At 57.2% G+C, this 20,362-nt stretch overlaps 5 protein-coding genes across 5 annotated transcripts; 4 read left to right on the top strand and 1 right to left on the bottom strand.

The window, feature by feature from the left end:
• Positions 1–190: 190 nt before the first annotated feature.
• PG997_014853 (uncharacterized protein) lies at positions 191–1,532 on the top strand (the record flags this gene model as incomplete). Its single annotated transcript, XM_066819167.1, has 3 exons — positions 191–545; positions 693–855; positions 1,040–1,532. The coding sequence occupies 3 exons, from the start codon at positions 191–193 to the stop codon at positions 1,530–1,532; spliced, it is 1,011 nt and encodes a 336-aa protein (XP_066661355.1).
• Positions 1,533–2,723: 1,191 nt separating this feature from the next.
• On the top strand, positions 2,724–4,000 carry PG997_014852 (uncharacterized protein; the record flags this gene model as incomplete). The annotated part of the gene is made up of 2 exons (XM_066819166.1): positions 2,724–2,845; positions 2,920–4,000. The coding sequence occupies 2 exons, from the start codon at positions 2,724–2,726 to the stop codon at positions 3,998–4,000; spliced, it is 1,203 nt and encodes a 400-aa protein (XP_066661354.1).
• Positions 4,001–4,399: 399 nt separating this feature from the next.
• On the bottom strand, positions 4,400–6,075 carry PG997_014851 (uncharacterized protein; the record flags this gene model as incomplete). Its single annotated transcript, XM_066819165.1, has 2 exons — positions 4,400–5,766; positions 5,832–6,075. The coding sequence occupies 2 exons, from the start codon at positions 6,073–6,075 to the stop codon at positions 4,400–4,402; spliced, it is 1,611 nt and encodes a 536-aa protein (XP_066661353.1).
• A 1,191-nt stretch (positions 6,076–7,266) lies between these two features.
• Positions 7,267–9,128, top strand: PG997_014850 (uncharacterized protein; the record flags this gene model as incomplete). The annotated part of the gene is made up of 3 exons (XM_066819164.1): positions 7,267–7,464; positions 7,581–7,640; positions 7,770–9,128. The coding sequence occupies 3 exons, from the start codon at positions 7,267–7,269 to the stop codon at positions 9,126–9,128; spliced, it is 1,617 nt and encodes a 538-aa protein (XP_066661352.1).
• Positions 9,129–17,400: 8,272 nt separating this feature from the next.
• Positions 17,401–17,571, top strand: PG997_014849 (uncharacterized protein; the record flags this gene model as incomplete). The annotated part of the gene is made up of 1 exon (XM_066819163.1): positions 17,401–17,571. One exon carries the CDS (start codon positions 17,401–17,403, stop codon positions 17,569–17,571), a length of 171 nt encoding a protein of 56 aa, XP_066661351.1.
• Between the last annotated feature and the right edge of the window lie 2,791 nt (positions 17,572–20,362).

Below are 20,362 nucleotides of genomic sequence, written 5' to 3'. Positions count from 1 at the left end.
GACTTCGCACACGTTGAACTTCGGTATTGGCAATCAAGCACACGCTCTCTCTCGCGACTCCTGCCCACCAGTAATAATCCTCGATCGACATAAAGCCTGTGAATATTTATACGATCGTAAGTACACTCCCGAAACCTAGCATCCAAGATGGGTTTCTCAGCTCGTACTCACTCACATATATATACAGATCATGAACAAGTTCCTGACGCTGCTTCTGGTGGCCATCGTCACCATGGCGATGGGCGAGCGCGCCCCTTGGGTGCCTCGCGAAACTGGTCTTGTCCCGCCCGCTGCTGCCGCCTCTGCCGCCGCCCCTGCCTCTGCCTCTGCCTCTGTCTCTGTCTCTGTCTCTGTCTCTGTCTCTGTCTCTGTCTCTGTCTCTGTCTCTGTCTCTGTCTCTGTCTCTGTCTCTGTCTCTGTCTCTGTCCCTGCCCCTGAGACCGCCTTCGCCGCCGCCTTCTTCGCCTCCGCCGCCCCCGCCATCACCACCACCAGCAACACCTGGGTGAACTCGCAGACTTGCGGATGGGTCGCCAACGTTTCTTGTAAGTTTCTTGCCCAACCGAAAGACGTTCTCCGTTGCTTCCTTCTTCGATTTCTTTTCCAGTAGAGCACCATTAATCACACCCTGAGACGAATTGGAACAGAAAACTGAGAACCAAGGACCTGATACTGACAATATATATGAAAAGCGTACCCCTGGACATGCGACCCGGAGTACTCTTGCGCCACCAACAAGGCGCACGTCGTCGGCTGTGCCTCGGGCACATACTCCCCGCTGTTCTCGGTCTGCGTGGACTACAGCGCCGTCGTGGCCGGGTCTTGCGACGTGGCCAACACCAACTCCGGCTGTTGGTAAGTCTTCCTCCGCCTCCATTTCATATCCTTCTTGGCATCTTCTTTTCATCATCGTCTGTAGCGCGCATTTCAGATTTGCTTGCTTGTTATCGATCTCAGCACTACTAGTCCAAACCCTCTATCGGAATAGCGAGATATCAATACTTATGAACTGTCTGGCTGACTTGATTCCCCTGTATAGCACCTACACCGACTTCCCCGCCTGCGGAACGTACCTCTGGACCGGGACGCCGGCCCGGTCCATGTACCGATGCTTCCCGACCAGCTCGGTGGTGACGATGCTGGACGAGCCGCAGTTCGCGCTCGACTCTCGAACCAGCACCAGCACCACCAGCACCAGCGACAGTGGGGGCGTTGCCGCCTCGCCAACGGCAACGCCTAGCAGCAGCACCACCACCGATGCCGGCTCCGGCGGAGACGACAAGGAGACCATCACCGTCGTGGCCATCACCATCGGCACCATCCTGGGCTTCTTCCTTGTGCTCGGCCTCGTCCGCTTCGCCGCGTCGTTCCGGTACCGGTTCGACGCCCGTCGTCGTCGTCAGCACGGCGGCGGGAACGGCAACGGCAACGGCGGTGGCAACGGCAACGAGAGTCACATCGAGCTCGTGGACCTGTCGCAGCAGCAGCCTCAACGACAGCAGCAGCAGCAGCAGCAAGAGCACCAAGTTTAGGAGGGGGAGGAGAGGGGGCGGGCGACCAAACCCCATTTTATTTTGTTCTTTTTTTTTACTTCCTCCTCTTTTCTTTTTGTGTTTTTTGAAGTTTGGAACATGGGCTGCTGGAAGCAGCGATGCCATGAATAAGGACACGCGCGAACAGAGCATGAATACCATTTGCGATTTTTTACGGGGGCTGATGAACCACCCGACTGAACTGAATATTTCTCTTCTTGCGGTCGAACGTGAATCTCGTGACTCTTAATTCCGTGGGTGTCCTTATAAGCGCATTGAAATGTAGGCGCCCTCGGTCCTGGGGCACAAAGGGCTTAGCACAGTCATATACTATCATAGGATGGGCGGTAGCATAGACATACTGACTGCCTCACTTATGATACGATGATTGATTCCATCGGTGGAGGTGAAGGGCAAATAGCCTAACACCATCAAGCCAGAGAAACAGAGCGTAAGTAAATTCCAATAGCTGAATTGCAGCCCTGACATCAAACCCACAGGTAGATGCCTAGGCAGATCGCCTACAGAGCACCGCAGCAGCTGTACCTGTAGGTTATCCCCCACCCCAAACCCCCCACTCCAGAGCTCCCGTTGCGGCACTTGCTGCTCGGCGATCATTGGGGTCGATTAACGTCCAAACGCCCATGCAGCCGCTCTTCACCTTATCTTTCCCAAAAGGGTATGCCGGAGCTGTTGGGCAAACGTTAGGGACAAGGTGCTTTTTGCTTATTTTGCATAGTGCAGTACGCCCGCCACGACAGCTCCAATTCTTGGACCTCTCTCCCTAATAAAACGGTGTTCCCATCGTCGTCTGTACAAAAGCCACATCCCCGTCCCATCCTGCCAGCCCAACACTTCGCATGCTAATTGACCCCCTTGCTGTGATTACTGTGAAGGAGTTGATTAGTCGCAGTCGTTAAATTCGAGTCCCCCCTACTCGGGACGGCCCTCTCTTAACACGCCCAACTTCCCCCAAAGATCGGCACTAGCGGTGAGAGAGCGAGAGAGATCAGATTGATAGCTGATAGATCCCGCATCGTCAGGTGGGGAGCGTTACCCCGGATTCTCATATCCCCCTCAACCAGAAAAAAGGTGGCACAAATCACCACCTAAAGGGGTTGTCTACTCACTCGTCTATCTGTAACCCAAATTCGTAGCATATCTACATACTTGCGTCAGACCCAAGCAGCCATGGCGGAACCAGCAAACACGCCCATGCCCCCTCGACGCCCATCTCCGCGACGCCGCGCTCCGCATCCCCCGCACAGTCCGCACCACCACTGCCGGGCCCGCTTCCTCCCATCCCCCCTTTTGTCGCATCTTCAGCCCCTGTCCCGACTATTCGTCATCCTCGTTCTCACCATTCGGCCTCCTCCTCAGTCGACAGCACCGGCGCTGCCGCCGCGAGAAAGCCCGTCGTCCTCCACATCGGCGACCCCATCCAGTACAACCCCGCGACCTACGCGGCCCTGTCCGCCACCTTCACCGTGATCCGCCCGACCGCGGCCGAGCGCGCCCGGCCGCAGTTCCTCGCCGCCCTGCGCGAGCGCCGCTGGGGCGACTTCGACGCCGTCCTGCGCCCCTTCTGGGGCACGGGCGGCGAGATGGGCCGCTGGGACGCCGAGCTCGTCGCCCTGCTCCCCGCCAGCGTCCGCGTCTTCGCCAGCGCGGGCGCCGGCTTCGACTGGGCCGACACCGCGCTGCTGGGCGCGCGGGGGATCGTCTACTGCAACGGCGGCCTGGCCGCGGCCGAGGCCGTCGCCGACTTCGCCGTCGCCCTCGTCGTCGGCACCTTCCGCGCCCTGCCCTACACCCTGGCCGCGAGCCGGACCAGCCCCGACGCCTTCGCGCGCTGCCACGAGGCCGCGACGGCCCGCAGCCGCAACCTGCGGACCCAGACGCTCGGGCTCGTCGGGCTCGGCAACATCGGGCAGCAGCTCGCGCGCAAGTGCGCCCTCGCCTTCGGCATGGCGGTGCTGTACCACGACGTCGAGCGGAAGCCGGCCGCGCTCGAGTCCCGGCTCGGGGTCCGGTTCTGCGCCACGCTCGAGGCGCTCATCCGCTCGAGCGACTGCGTCGTCCTCTGCGCGCCCTCGGGCGCCGGCCAACTGATCAACCGCGCGAGCCTGGCCTGGTTCCCGCCGGGGCGCGGGCGCCTGGTCAACGTGGCGCGCGGCACGCTCGTCGACGAGGAGGCGCTCGCGGACGCGCTCGAGGACGGCCGGCTCGTGGCCGCGGCGCTCGACGTGCACGCCGACGAGCCGCGCGTGCACCCGCGGCTCGCGGCCCTGGCCGACGACCGGGTCCTGCTGACGTGCCACAACGCGGGCGGCACCGTCGAGACGCACGTCGGGTTCGAGGAGCTTGCGATGCGCAACGTCATGGCCGTGCTGGGGGGCGGGGCACCCATCACGCCGGTCAATTTGCAGTATCTCAAGACGAAGAAGGAGGATTCCGGGGGCGTCTAATGGGATAGATTGGGTTGATTTGGCCCGATGACTTTTGACGAGAAGGCATGGTGGGATGACGAGATGATGATGGTCTACGTTTTGGGTTGAGGTTTTGTTTTGATACCAAGGAGAATGTACGCGCGAGTTGCGATACACGGAGAGAAACAGCATTTACGAGAGAAAATGTCCATAGGAGTGACGGGTAATGGAGTAATGATACTACTACATACATACATAATTTACCATTCATCTTATCTACCTACCAACAAGCAGTGCTGAAACAAGCCATAAACCTAATTAACGCTTTGCCTTTGAAAGCAATCAAGGGAGGAAGAGAGGGGGTAAAGAAATCCCGTCGCATTTCTATCGACGCCACGTCGTCACCGCCGCCAGTCTCTATGTCTTTCTTGTCTCGTATCAACCGTACTTAACATCCCCCAGCCCCGCGCCAGCCTGTTGGTGCTGCTGCTGCTGCTGCCCCTCCGGGTGCACCCCGTCCGCCGTCGCGAGGTCCCCCGGCGTCGGCCCGGACCCCAGATCGCTCATCAGCTTCTCGTCCGCCTTCTTGCCCTCGGCGCTCTTGAGGACCTCCATCAGCTGCCGCGCGCCCGCGGGCCACATGACGATCTCGCCCTCCTTCGGCGGTGCCGCCGCCGCCGTGGCGTTGGGCTTGACGTCGCCCTTGAGGATGCGCTCGGGCGTGATCTTCTCCTCGCCGTAAAAATCCGCGTTGGCGGCGGGCCGCTGGATGATGACGGTCCCGTCCGCCTGGACGCCCGCGTAGAAGCCGCGCGACTTCATGTACGACCAGACGGGCTTGCCGGCGCCGAGCGCGCCCTCGAGGGACTTGCCGGCGCCGACGGGGCCCGCGACGACCGCGATCTCGCCGCCGAGGCTGAGCCGCGGGCGCGTAAACGCGCGCACGGCGTCCTCGGTGTTGAGCACGCAGACGCTGTCGTAGATGTCGAGGCCGATCATGAAGCCCGCGCCCAGCGTGTGCACCAGGAAGCCCGAGGGCGGCGACCACGAGCCGTCGGGCAGCCGCGAGACGACGATGCCCGAGCCGCCCGCGCCGCTGAAGTGCAGGCCCGTCCGCAAGGTCGTGAAGATGGCGAGGCCCCGGGCCTGCTTGATGGCCTCGGCGGGGATCTTGACCAGGGCCTTGCTGTCGCCCTTGGGGCCCGGCGATGTCGGGTGGCCCGGCGACGGCGACGGCGCTTGCTGGCACGAGGGGTTCGCGTAGAAGCCGTCCTTGCAGAAGGACTTCAGGATGCGCGCGGCCTTGTCGCACTCCTTGTCCATGGTCGTCGGCCAGAACGCCTCCGACCCTAGCTTGTTCGTGATCTTGTTGACGGGCACGCCCGTCGCGACGCCCCACTGGTACAAGCGCTCGCCAAAAGTCTTCTTCTTGGCGCCCTGCGGCTGGGCTTGTTGTTGTTTTTGATCCGGCTTCTCGTTATTGCTGGAGGCGACGCCGATCGCTGCAGCGCTGGGTACATAGGAGGATGAGGGCTCATTATGGGCGGCTGCTGGGGGCGCATCGCTCGTCGCCTGTCCTGGCGGCGGCGGAAAGTAGGGAGCTTGCGCTTGACTGGGTCCAGCATTGTTCGCTTCGGTGGGTGGAGGTGCAAAGTACGGCACTTGTCCTTGTCCCTGCTGTCCCGGCTGTGAAGACGGTCGCGGTGGTAGTACTGGTCGCTTCTCGTCGTTGAACGTCACCGACGACCCGGGCGGTGCGGTCTCTTGGTAGCTCGGAGGGGCGGCGTGGATGTGTAGGGGTGCGACTGCAGAGGGTGCGGATGCGCATCGTGATTCGGGGGCGGCCCTGGCGGAGGGGGGAGGGTAATACTGTTGTTCCGTCTTTGCCGGCGGGGGCCTGGCGGCGGCGGCGGCACGTGGTAGGGCTCGCCGTCTTCTCCCAAAGGCTGGTCGTTGAGGTTGATCTGGTACGGCAGAGAAGGAGGGCGAGGGCGTGATGAAGATGAATCGCCTGCGAGCTCTGAGGGAGGGGCGCCGGCGACATTGGCGGTCTCAGCGTAGTAGGGCGGATTGCCTCCCGCGTGCGGCGGCTGGCTATCTTGGGTACTCACCATGGCTGACTGACGAGACCTGTTGGCTGTGATGGGGTGGAGTAAACAGCTGTACGGAAGGTAAATGAAGGTCACGCTGGTGAAGATGGGTAGGATGTAGGTAGGTAAGTAATTTAAAGGTCTTGATTGAGGTGGTTGATGCTGCGCTGGCGCTGAAGCTATTTGATGGGTGTAGGTAGGAAACCCGCCTGCTCGCTCACTTGCAGTCAATGGTGGGGTTGCGTGAGAATGTTTCAATCCAGCGCAGGTCGACACGATACGACACGACACACTTACTTCGCCTCTCTCGGTCCATCGCCCATCTCCCTTACGTAGCACAGTGGCTGGTGCTTCTTTGCGCCAGCCACTTCCCTGTAAAAGGATGCATGCCCTATTGCCTCTTCGCAAATGAACGCACTCGTTGTTCAACGCATCTTGTTTTCCTTGCGTGCCCAGAGGTGACGACTGATGTCATCCGCAATCAGCTACTTTAGGCAAGCTAGGCTGTGGTAGGTAGCTCACTGTAGCGCCAAGTGCCTGCCAAGCTGGTCCACAGCGAACACCAGACAGATTGCGGCAAATGACAACTGCCAGCCGACGTGAGTTGAGAGCTCGGCTCCCTCAATAGAAATAGTCTGTTGCTTGCCTCGCCACGCATTGAATTGATTGATGGTAGTCACCGGGCCACAGCCAAGAAGAAGCCATCGGGGCGCCGAGGAAAAAACGGAATCCGTCTCTGCTGGGCCAGGCGGTTCCCGACCAACAGCCATGCGTGCCCGCCGCACCGGGCTGCAGTCACTGGGCTGCTTCTGGACTCGGCGTGTCTCTGCTCAACATCACCAAGACCATCACACTCTGGCACAGCGAACATGAGATGTTTCACTCCAGCACCCGGCCAGAACTCCACAGCCGGCTTGCTCTTCGTAACAGCATAGCTCCATCTCGGTGACTGCATTAACTAGGTGACGGTCACCGGGTCCTCGCGCCATGGCTTGCACTGGCTGTCGGCTGGTTTGCTGTCTCATAAGTGGAGTGAAGACGGTAAAAGAAACTTGAATTTAGCTTCATGCAATATGATTGATTGCTTTGGAGAATCCGAGAGCTATATATATAATTCATCTTCTTCCTCCCCTAGATTCTGCTCTACCTTTCTTCGGACAGATCATCCCTACCTTTTACCCTATTGTAATCAGTTCCAACACACCAAACAACAACATGGCCGACGCAAACAACACCGTGCTGGGCCCCAACGTCTACGTCTTCGACCCCAGCATGCCCGCCGGGGCGGTGCAGGAGCAAGCGAACAAGATCTTCAAGCAGATGGAGGCCAACGAGTTCGGCCCGGAGCGCTACTCGCTCCTCTTCAAGCCCGGCACCTATCCCGTCCTCTTCGACGTCGGCTTCTACACCTCCGTGGCGGGGGCTCGGCCAGGGCCCCGACGCCGTCCGCATCGAGGGCGGCGCCAACGTGCCCCGCCTACTGGATGCCGCACATGAACGCCACCTGCAACTTCTGGCGCTCCTACGAGAACCTCGCCATTAATGCCTCCGACGCCACCAACAAGACCACCACCATTGCCATTTCCCAGGTTAGTCTATTCATGCGTTCTGTTTGTCTCGTCTAGTGTGTGACGTCAGTCACTTTTACTAGTCTTTCCTCCCTTTTTTCTTCTTTCCTTTTATTCTCGCAAGCACAGACGTACTTACACCCAATCCAGGCCGCCCCTCTGCGCCGTCTGCACATCACCAGCCCGAACGGCCTCTGGCTATTCCAGGTGGACCCGGAGACGCACGCCGGCGGCTGGGCCAGCGGCGGCTTCATGGCCGACTCGGTGGTGGACAACCAGGTCCTACCGGGCTCGCAGCAGCAGTGGCTGTCGCGCAACTGCTCGTGGGGCAGCTGGGCCAACGGCGTCTGGAACATGGTCTTTGTGGGGTGCGGCAACGCGCCCAGCGGCAACAACTGGCCCACGGACCCCTACACCACCGTCGACCGCACGCCCCTCGTGCGCGAGAAGCCGTACTTGTATGTGGACGACGCCGGCCGCTACGCCGTCTTCGTCCCCGCCCTCCAGCGCGACACCCAGGGCCCCTCGTGGACCGAGGGCAGGCACACGCCCGGCCGCTCCATCCCCGTCGAGGGCGGCGAGTTCCACGTCGCGCAGTCCGCGACCTCGACGGCCGCGTCGCTCAACGAGGCCCTGCGCGCCGGCAAGCACATCCTGCTGACCCCGGGCGTCTACCAGCTGGACGAGGCCCTGCAGGTCACCAAGGCGGGCACCATCGTCCTCGGCATGGGCTTCGCCACGCTCATCCCGGAGACAGGGCAACACGGCCATCAAGGTCGCCGACGTCGACGGCGTGACCGTCGCCGGCCTCATCATCGACGCGGGCCCCACCAACTCCCCTACCTGATGGAGGTGGGCACCGAGGGCAGCTCGGCGAGCCACAGCGCGGACCCGACCTTCCTGTTCGACATCACGGCGCGCACCGGCGGCGCGCAGGCGGGCAAGAACGACGTCGGCATCGTCATCCACAGCCACGACGTCGTGTGCGACCAGCTCTGGCTCTGGCGCGCGGACCACGGCCCCGGCGCGGGCTGGGACAGCAACCCGACCAAGCACGGCATCGTGGTCAACGGCGACAACGTGGTGGCGTACGGCCTCTTCAACGAGCACCACGAGGAGTACCAGACCCTCTGGAACGGGCAGAACGGGCGGGTCTACTTCTACCAGTCCGAGATCCCGTACGACCCGCCGAGCCAGGAGCGGTACATGTCACACGGCGGGACGGTCAACGGGTACGCCTCCTACAAGATTGCCGACGGCGTCGCGACCCACGAGGCCTGGGGCCTCGGCGTCTACTCGTACTTCCGCGACAGCCCCGTCAAGGCCGAGAACGCCATCGAGGCGCCCGCCGACGGCCGCGCGGGCGTCAAGATCCACCGCATGACCACCATCTGGCTCAACGGCCAGAACGGCAGCGAGATCTCCCACATCATCAACGGCCGGGGCAGCAGGGTCTACGGGAGCAGCCCGGAGGAGGCTCAGCGGCAGACGTTGAAGGAGTTTCCTTAAACATACTCCGTACTATTGCTTACTTCCTTATGTAATGAGCTCATAATGAATACCTACTTGCTTGACTTGTGATCTGTTCGCATATTTTTCATACACACACTCTATATCTCTCTCTGCCTGAACATTGTGAAGCACTCGACGTCCCGACATGCGCGGGCTTGTATGTGGGAAACCTACCTAGTCTTCAAGTAGTTGCTATCTTCAGATGTCCAACAACCGTTCCAAACGTTGGCGACGCCATTACCTCATTTTCAGCCTTGGAAACGTATCCCTGTACCGTGCATCGTGGCTTTACCATTGCCTACACGCCGTCTATTAAACCTACACATTCTACGTCTTGCCGCCGGCGTGATGGCCCCTCTCTAACTGCGAAATAACCCCGAGCTGGATAGTATGGCATGCGATGCAACCGGCATATCCCTCCAGCGTACCATAGTTGACGGCAGAAGGCCGAACGTCCTAGCCCTACGCCTCTTGATACCACCACGGCCACCACCACGGCATTCGCGTATTGAAACCGCCATATCAATAGCTCAGAAACGCCTCGCGCCGATGGTCAATTCTAGCCTGTTTGCTAGGCTGTTTGGAGCTCGCTCTTTCGCGGGGGAAACGGGACGACCGGCACCTTCGGCAAGGACACAATGTCGCAAGGTATCGTATGAGCCGGTATCCGGTGTTCGCCCCTCGATTCACTTACTCGCGCCCACCACCGGGAGCAACGGAGAAACAAGTTGCGGGCGCGCGCGTGCATGATGCTCACTCAGTCACTCACACACATACTACTAGGCGAGTACGAAATCTTCATTTTCGAAGCTAAGCCTAGCCACACATGCAAAAGCATCTCTCCGTGAACCGTATCCTGCCTAAGCACGGCTGTGTACGTTACGTACGTGGTTGGGGATAAGATCTCAGAGCGCAGTTGGTAGGGCTGGGTGGCTGGGGGTGGCTTACGCAATCGCTTTCGTCGTCCCCGGCCGTCGACCGTCCGTCCGTATTGGTGAAAAAAGAAAACGGACGTACCTGAGCAAAACCCAATAATAAATCCATCACATCACACGACTGCGGTGGTATTATTGTTGTTCGCCTGCTCTGTACTCTGTAATCTGTACCATTGCCATTAGTCGTCAAATGGTGCTCTGCGCCCCCTTCTCGATTCATCTCCGACTTGCGGCCGGGGAGGCGTTGAGAGAGCGACGCATGTGAATAGCATCGCGTCGTGCCGCGCCGTGCCGCGCCAGCCACCTTGCGTGCGTATGCAAGCGAGGGAATTCACCGTAATGAGAACTGCTGCCCTCAATGAGTTGACAGATACTCCGTAGATAAGCAGACAGATACATTGGCAATAGTCCAGTGTGCCAAGGCCAAAGCATGCAGTCAGTCGTCGTCCGGAGCAACTGATGAAACAGACCAGTCGCCTCGAGGATTTTCTCTTGCGGCTGGCTTACTCTCACTTTGCCAAGAAGGCCTCGCCAGCGTTCGTTAGATGCTACATATCCAGGAAAGGCTTCGGCGAAATCTGAGCAGAATTGCCGTGTGGCTTACGCCACGGGGGCTTGTATGGTGTGTGGTGGTGTGGTGTGAGTCGTCAGCCCAGTCCAGTTGGACGGGAGATTCTCCCCTGCGGCAGATAGAGTGCAGTTGCGCATCTAGACCATTGGAAGAACGCCCCCAACGCCCCCTGGGGGTCCTGGGGTCCTGGAGAACCGGCCGCGTGCCTCACGATGGTTTGCTATGCCATTGAGCAAACAAAAACCCTCGCATGCGGGGCCGGAACCAGACCATCGTGGTTTTCCTTTTTTTCGGCATGATTAAGGTTGCATAGCCCATTTTCTTTCCCTGGGGGACCCTCCCGGCCACAAACACACGCAAACACACGCAAACACCACGCCAGCGTCTAAATATAGCGCAGGAATCATTGTTTCAAAAAACAACCTCACGGGATTTCTAAAATGGCGAGAAGGGATACGCCTTCCTCTCAGCGGGCAGGCATTTACGTACCAACAATGCGGAATTTGTTTAATCAGGCCATGGGAGGGGCGTTCGTATGAGCATGAATGAATGCCTGCATCGCCAGGCCAACGGACTCTCCCTTTCACCTGAAATAGAAACTAACAAGGCAAGCAGGCAGGAAGTAACACGTGCAGTGCCTGGGGGTGAATAGCGGAAGCCGGCCGTCCCAGGGCGGGCAAACCGCAACCACACACCACCACCATCCAGCTCGCCCCGGGCCGGCCGTTAGTAAGTGGAAATGTGTCAGTATGTGGAAGTTCTACCGCACTTAGTAAAACACGAAGGCGTGCTTTCGGACTGCGCTATCTGTCGCCCTATCGCCCTATCGCCCTATTTCCTCCTGATCAGGGCCCTGTCAGGAGCAACGAATAGGCGCTACGCTTCAGCCGACCGTCGATTGAGAGAGCTTTGACCAAAAGTTTGGACCCTTACTTTTCACCCTTTCCGCTATTATCTTCTCCTCAATTCACCCCTTCCCTATGGTTGCCAATAGATGCGTTGTTCCCTCCTCCCCTTCGGCGGGACTCGCTGTCTCGGGCAAATAATAGCGCACGGCATCCGCGATGTTGGGCTGTTTGGTTTGGTTTTTGCGCGAACCTAAGGGGCCGCTCCTCCGGAAACGGAAGAGCGTCAGATAGAGTTAAAAGGGCGAAAGCAATAGTACGGGTATCTGGGCCAGCAAATGCCCTGTGACAGGCAGGGACCGGGATCGCAATAAGCTCTCTGACAACTTTAGCGGATTGGGCAGGCGGGGGAGCGACCGATTTGAGGAGGTTAGCAGCGGTCAGGTTCAGGTCAGGTGCGTGTTTGTTCCCAATATCAGGCACCAAACGAGAGAATAAGCTCTCGTCTGTCGGTGGAAACGACGGGGGAATGAACAGGACCCTTGCTTGATGGCACGCTCGAAACGGAACAATTGCCAATCGGTCCTCAGTAATCAATTGATGACGGCGGCTTTTTGTCACGGTGGCCACGCGAGACGGATGCATTGAAAATTCAGCGTCAGCCGTCATAAATGACAGTTATGCCAGCCTGCGGAAAAACAGGAATATCGATCGGGGTTCGGTCGGCCATTGGTGACGGGTGTCCGTCTAACCGACCTGGCGGTGCCTGGGTCAGCGACCAGACGGTTTTCTGTCCTGTGGTGCCTGATGCGTTGCTGGGATGTAGGAGCACGTGAACGAGGAGGCAAACACGCGCCCCCAAAACGCAAACCCGCTCATTCCAATTCAAAGTTTCCATAGAATGAGGAGAGCCGGATGGGTCTAGACTCTTCGACAGGCAAATTCTGTAACACGCCAGAAGGTCCGGAAAATACTTCGAGAAGGAAAAACCGGGAAGCGCCTGCTGATCATTTGCTCTCCCGGAACACAGGGAGAGCCAAGCAGGGAGACGAAGGGGAGAAAAAGTTGTGGTTCCGGCTGAGTTGTTGTTGCCAAACGAAAACCACAAAAAACCGCTCCCCGACACAAACGCGTGGTTGTGTGTGTCCCAGGAGCCCAGGCACAGCCGGGAACGGATCACTCCACCAAGCTACCTGATCGTTGGGTCTGGGACTGTCGATCACTGGACGGGCACAAATCCGAAGATCAAACGGCCGCACGGGTGAAGTCATGTCAACCCATCAACAGCCAGCCAGCCAGCCGGCATGAAGCTATTCCATCCCGGGGAGAGCAGCCAAAGTCCAAGCTGCTCTCCGAAGCCGGGGGGGACGGGGAAAGCGGCTCTCATCAGCAGCAGTGTGTCAAATGTCAAAGCGGCTGCGATGTAACGGTCTTCAATTAATATGATATTGTTAATAAAAACGACATGCTTACTGTAAGTGGGCGGGCTGGGATTGGTCACCATGGACGACGGCCGGCTCACGGTTACGGTCACGGTACGTACAGGCAAAGTAGGCAGACAGGCGGGCATCAATATCAAACTGACAACCACGCGGCTTGCATTCACAAGCTGCATGTACTCCGTATGTCGTGATACCAGGGTGAAGCAAGTCGAGCTGTGTACCCTGCCCTGCCCTGATCTGTCGGTTGTGCGACAGATCAATACTAGGACTGAATCGTCCGGAGTGACTCACGATGCTAATACGCTGGCATGCGGTGTGTTCGGCTTCGGCATGATTCGATCTACCGAGGCACGAGGCGTCGCAACGGGTATTAGACTTTCTGGAAGACAATAGCATGATGGTTAAAGTTGCCGTGCAGCATGGACGACCGCGCCATCCGTTCCTCGTGCTCCCGTGTCCCATCTCACCGGCTGGGCAGGAGAGAGAATCGCAAGAGGATGTTTCCACTAGCTGCTGTTTCTTTCCATTTCATGTACGCGGTAATAACGCACATGCACCATCGTGGTGAAGACCAGACAGATGCGGACAGGAAGCGACGGGATGGGGAAGCGAACGGGATGCTAGCCAATTTGGACGCGGGCGGGCTGCGTGGGAATTAGATCTTTGATATCAGTGCGGATCGAGGCCTTGCAGCAGCAGCACTGCAACGCAACAGCAGCATAGGGTGTAGTGGTACTACACCATGTTGCATGCACACTCCGAGGTTGGTGCTGCCGCTCGCGTAAGGTTGTCTTAATGTATTTGATGCAGCATGTTGCATTTACAGACGCGGCAGCACAGGAGATACCAGGAGTAAGTACTTCATGGCTCGATGGTGAGCTGAGCTTCGTTTGGAACTTTGAACGGAGCCCGCGGCAGTTCGGCTAGGTATTGGACGGAGTGAGCGATACGCAGGGCTTGGCGTTCATGGGGACAAGGGCAGATTAGGTTTACGGAACGAACGCGACGGGCAGGACGGGCAAGGGTGCTGCTGAGCTGCTGCTAGGCTAGTGTCAGAGTGTCTGCTACAGTATGTCCAAGAGCGGTGCACAAATCGTCACGGAGAATTACGTATTGGCACCGGCTAAGCATGAATGGAGGCAAAAAAAGAGAAAGAAGAAGAAGAAAAACTCGTGCAAGTAACGTTGAAAGCAGGTTTTGCTGGCCATTGCCAGTCAGTCTAGAGCTTCAGAAGAGGTGCAAAACGGAGCCGCGCTGTCGCAAATTGCGTGGTCGTGAGTGGTAGCTCCAGGCAGCTCCAGGTAGCTTGGCCGCCTGGGGAGAGCGTTTCCCTGATCGCCAGCGACTGCCCAGATGCGAAGGAGAACCCTAGGGTGATCATGCTTAGGCATGCTGCAAAGGAGATGAAGAAGCCACGGAACGGTCTGGATCGAAGATTTGGTGAGGCGATCGGCAGTGTCATGGAGGGCTAGACTGCTAATGGACTGATCAGCCCCTCCTTTTTCCCTTTTTTTCTCTGCTCCCATTTTCTGCTCCTTTTTTCCTCTGGCCTCCCCCAGTTTCCAGCCCATCCGCTGCGGGTTCGAGCAGAAACGTTACTTATTGGCTGCGTGCTAAGACGCTGCTAAGACTCATTAGCACGCATAAGGCCTCCGTCTGGCCGGAACGGTCAGTAGCCCCTTTGGCTGGACACCGTCAGAACAAGCAAGCCCAGCAGCCTAGGTAGCCAGGAACGGGAAATTTGTGCCTCCGTTATCAATCATCTCGATGACATCGCGGCTCAAGAGTCAAGTAGTCAAGCGGCTCAAACCCGTAGTCCGTAGCGGTAGGCGGAACAGAGAGAAAAAGAAAAAGGTACCCACGACCGTTGCCTAGTGGCTGCGTCCGTCTCGTCAGAATACAGGAACTTCCCTCCCCAGGCAGCCAAGGATTGGAAGGGTTAACGTGATGTGGTCTGGCCATCGAAGACGGAGGGGCTGATCGCCCTTAGATACGGGAGATGCGACGCGAGCTGCCCGCATGGCCCTAAATCGTACATAAGCAGGCCGATGGCCTCACTTTCCCCGGACATCCTGTTCGTTCGGATCTGGTAGCATTTGGTCGCCAGTAGCATGCACGACTTGGCGAAAGGGGCAGACCAGCAGAGTAGATCCGGCATGGATTTGCACGCGCACCTACTGAAGCTGCCTGCACGCATGCAAGAAAGAGACAGGACAGGACGGTGCTGGGGTGTTTATCAGGCAGTATCGTGCCAACCGTAGCGAGACCCAGTCACAGTCACGGTCAAATCAGGTGAAGCAAACCAGCCGCAACGGCAGACGTGTACGCATTTACGTGTTTTTTTCGCCCCCTGGGCTGGCTTGGATATCAGATGGCAGCGGGGGATCTAAGATCTGCTGGATGAAGTCTCCAACTTTCTCCCTTTCCCACCAGGCCACACTCAGTCGACTAGTAGCGGTTCTGAAACTCAACTTCGATCCTCGATCACGATCCCCCTCCGGCCAGCAATAGTCCGGGCTGCCATGGGAAACAAATCGATCCGAATCTTGGTTTCCCATACTTGAACAGGCTGCCCTCATGCGTTTGCTGTCTTTGTCTTGCCCGATGGATCGGTGGACTAGCAGGACTATTGGTTTAGAGCATGTTACTCGTAGATTGCTGCACTCGTGAGAATGGATACACATGCATAATGGCTGGGCGTGATACCACCCATAAAGAGTCGGTACACCCCCGGGCTCACATCCGAGGTTTGCTGGATTCTTCTCTTCTTCCACCGATGATTCCAGCCTTCTCTCGAAAAGATCTCGACCCAGAAGCCAGAAACAGCAAGAGTCAACCCATCTTCCATCCAATACCGTACTGGATTACGGACGATAAAAACACCAGACGGTGACGCAAAACCCAAACCACTTCCGTTACCCATCTCATCGCCAGAGACAACAGACAGACAGGTGTCTTTGCTTGAAACGAACACATCCGCACGGCAATCACCGATCTGTCTTGCGACGACAGAAAAAAACTCGGACTGAAAACGGAGTTTATTATTAAACCGCCGCTGTCGGTTATCTCTGCTGCCTACGTACTTTTTTTTCTGGGCCAGACCAATACCTTCCACGCCCAATTACTGTGCATTCCGTTCCGTTGTGTCTTTGGCTGTGGTGTTCGTGCTCCGCTGTACTCGTCCAGACTACTGCTGCATCTACGACCCAGGTCCCTGTCCGAGGGCGCGAGTCTTGTGCCCGTGTACGGTACCTAGAGTACTTTCGCGCTCTCACACACACTCTCTCCGTCTTCCATCCAGTGTCTCGGCTGTGAGGTGTCGCCATAAGCCACGCCATCCACCGTCTAATTAATGCAGAGCGCCCGAACTATCCAGCCCGTCAGTCATCGAGCCCGACTGTCCCGTAATACTAGCGCTGTACAGTCTGCGAGGTACCTACCGTATCCGTACTGCTGCGACTGCGTTTACGACTACACCTACATTAGGTACTCACTCGACTGGACAGTTTTAAACGAACTCTTTCTCGCTCCCTCGTCCTTCTCCTCGCTCCCCTCCCCCTGGACTGGACCAACCGGCCCAACCAACACAACACAGACCAGATCGCACAAACAAGGCGCCAAGACAAGACGCTCCCACAGCCAGCTGCCTCCGTCTCCGTCTCGTCGCTCTAACCTGTCCCTGTCGCAGTGCCCGCAAGCGCAGCGCCCAGCCAAGCTCCGGCTCCAGTGCCCAGCAGCAGCGCTACCCATCCACCAAACCTGGTCCCAGTGCGCTTGTCTTGTTTCGCAGGCCGACCCCACTTCGTACATGACATAGCTTTTCCTGCCAGAGTCTGATGTTATATTACTTACTACTTCACTTATAACTCTGGTTTGTCCAATATCTCCATCCAGACTCCAGTCTTTGTTGGCATCTCGACTCAGCCCTTTTCTCCCTATTATTACCTGACCGGGACCAGCAACCTTTCACCCCCAAGCAAATAGACCCTTCCGGAACGAATCCATCTACCCAACACTAGGCCAACCCTGCAATCAGTCGAGTTCGCATCTAGCCAAAACTATTCCAAACAAGAGCTCCATTCCAGGGCTACCTATTTCTAACGGCCACCCCCATCCACCACCTTGCCGCATCCCACACTACCACCATCTACATATACACACCAGACCACCACCTCAAACCTCGTTCAGCTATTTCTGGAACATCATCGTCGTCTACAACTAAGTATATATATATATATATATATAACGCACTCCATATATATATACGCACCCACACACAGAGACACACAGACAGACAGACACCTTGGGCCATTCCCTCGTTCAAAGTGTCTCTACTACTCATACCCTCCCACATCAACGAAATGGCGACCAGACCACCCAAAGCGCAATACTCCAGCTCCTCCTCCACCTCTTCGGCCTCATCATACTCTTCCTCCGACTCCGACCTGTCATCTCCCCTCACCCTTCCGGGCCAGCATGGACACCATCTCCCGGCCCATCGCCTCGGTCGAGGTGCTACGCTGCATGCGCTGCGCCAGATCCGTCGAGGCCACCAGCACTGACGACCCGGCCTCCACGGGCATGGTCCGCGTCGGACACAACATCTACTACTGCGACCGGTGCGCCAAGATGGTCGGCTACAAATGAACGAGAGCCGGCCTTTCCGCATCTCAGACGTTCTGAAGCCGCCAACAAGCAAACAAAAACACGAGAGCCATTAGTTAGGCATCTCTCACTAATTCTATAACACACAAACGTGACAACATTGTCACGGCAACCAATTACCACCCTAGCGCGCACCGAGAGAGTTGTTCGACATTCCCATGGTCAACTCCGTACACCATCCATGGGATGTGCGGGGCAAGCCTCGGAAGACTCGCGCCATCGGCAATCCGGCGGTCACCCATCCTTGGATATGCATCGCATCTTTAACCGCAAAGTCAAAAAGGGCGTGCCGATGAGCCGCCAATTGACTCGGGACTCCCGCACGTGGTATTGCGAAATGCGAACATCCAGCCTTCGCATGGCTGCAGCAGACAGGCCAATTCCCTGTCTCGCCGGAAGCACGACCATCCTGGCAAGTCTGGGCCCTGGGCGACGGAGTTCTAGACCGATGCTCGGTTTCGCGATGCAGTCGAAGCACACCTGTTGCCCTCTGGCAACCCGATGTGCCGACGTCCGGCGGCCATGCAGACATGAGACGACCATTACTAAGATTTCGGCGAGACAAGTCAAAATTACGGTTATGGATATATCGGCATTCGATTGACCCCATTGTCGCGCGACAACTTTCTAACGGGGCCCCAGCTGGGATGGAACACCAGATCACACAGGTGTGGGATTGATGGCACAAGTCGCCCAAAGGCAATTGCCATTTCTCGTCGTCTCAAACAGGGTGCGAGACGCTGGATTGCCGTCTGCCATTCGAGTGCTCGCTACCTCCCAGCATTGGGCATTGGTTCGGGACTGGAATGTGCAAATAGTGTGTCCCATCGCCAGGGATCACTGGAGGGATCACTGGAGGAGGAGGGGGCAACCATCACATGAATCCGCAGCTGCTGGAGGATTTCCGGCGGGCGTTCGCCAATGAGTGCGGTTTGGGCGGAATGGAGACGCCCACGGTCGAAGTTGGAGGGATACCCACGTCACTAGTCGCAAGCGGCCGAAGGCCAATCACGACTCGGCGCCGCCCTCTGAGGTGCCCGCGAAAAGCCTCACAGCCCCCTCCACCACCCTTGGCTATTTTAGGCCGGCATTCCCCTGCCAGAAATTTGCGTCTCTGACGTCGAGCTGCTTTTCTGGCCCTCGGACGCAACCCACTGCGGTTGGCACCCAAACATGGCCGCTAGTCGCTACGGGCTACGGGCTACGAGCAGAGTGGGCTTTTGGGCCTGATCTGGCATCGCTCGAGGGCCCCTCTTGGACCAGAATGGTCTACCATCTGTTTTTTTATTATTGTCCCTCCTACTACTGGTGATTGGGCTTTCGGACTTGGCAGGAAAATGGATACCCGCTGGTTACTGGGAGGCAGCATTTTACAAGCGGCGTTTTTCGATGGATTGGGATTTTTTTCATGCTGAGCAGCGCTCGAAAACTCATGGAAATGGGGGTACATGGGTGGGAAAAAGGAAGGGCGACGAGCTTAGCGAAACGTTTTGATGTTTTTGATTTTTCGAATTTTTTTTTATTACTTATGATGGATACCCAATTACACCTTTACCAAAACACACAATTTGACTTTTTCATGTTGCATAGTACCTACCAATATCATATTACCGATATATCAACAACTCTGAGGAAAAACTCTATACTGCAAACCATGTCCTTGTCTACATAAGCCTAGATCGCTCTCCTCCCCCGTGACTGATGAACCACTCATTGACTGTACAATCAATCAGCTTTGTGACTTTGGGAGGAGTTAGGAGGAGGAGGAGGGTCAATGGCTGCACGTGCCCTACCGACCCGACCACTTTCTTTTCCCACTTTCCCTTTGACGAAAACCGACGGCCCCAATACAATTGAGAGCGGAACGGGGCCTTTGCAATAAGGCCGGGCCTGTCTAGCCAAGTCCTGTCTGGCCTAGTTTGACCTGCCACCTGCAGCTTGCCAGCATTCTATACTTCGTATTCAACAACCTTGTCCGGCTTTTTCTTCTTTTCTGCTGTAAGCAAATGGGGATTGAGGATAAGTAGATGCCTACCCTGTCCGTCGGCAAAAGAGGGCTGGCTACTGCGTCTAATAACTCAAAAGATAAAGCTGGCATAGGAACAGGAAATATGCTCCGAGGAGAAGAAGGACGACCCAATCGCCCAGTAGGCTTTCGCTTTCCTACAGACCAAAAAAGGATGAGTATGCGTGTAGGTAGTGGGGTCGGCTGGCAGCTGGTCGGTCTGGGTGTTGAATTGGGGGGAGGGAGAGGGACAAAATTGGACAATGCTTGCTATCTCCAGCTAGCAAGACTGGGACGATCAGGGTCTCTTGGTGTCGCTACAGATCTGCACGTCGATGTCATAATGCCTTCGAAGGGTAAAAAACAAAATAAGGGAGGGCGCCAGAGCGACGAAAAAAAGACCCTGGATCAGCGGGACGACGAGCGCCTCGGCGCCCGTGGCATGGCAGCGTTGCGTGCCGTGCGTCGGTCGCAGCAAGCAAGGATGCTTTTTGGCTGGGCTAGGTGGGTTGCGGACTTTTTCTTTGGTGTCTCCTTTCGCTGATCAGACAAGGCAGCTGATTGGCTCGTTTCGTCCAGTCGGCTGGAACTAGTAAACAACTGCCTTGGCTTTCTTTCTTCAAACTTCACCCACGGGGGGCTGGCCTGTCGCGCCCATGCCAATGCAGCTAGTAGCTCATGATAGCTCCTGTAGGTAGGTATTTTGGTGTTCTATTTTATGCACGCCGACGTATGTACGCAATACCGTTCTTTCCCGTAGGCAGGCAC

Source organism: Apiospora hydei, assembly GCF_038363865.1.
Source record: "Apiospora hydei strain CBS 114990 chromosome Unknown utg000010l_segment0_segment0, whole genome shotgun sequence".
Classification (NCBI taxonomy): Eukaryota; Fungi; Ascomycota; class Sordariomycetes; order Amphisphaeriales; family Apiosporaceae; genus Apiospora; species Apiospora hydei.
The sequence above is the reverse complement of the archived record's forward strand: the minus strand, read 5'-3'. Positions and strand labels throughout refer to the sequence as shown.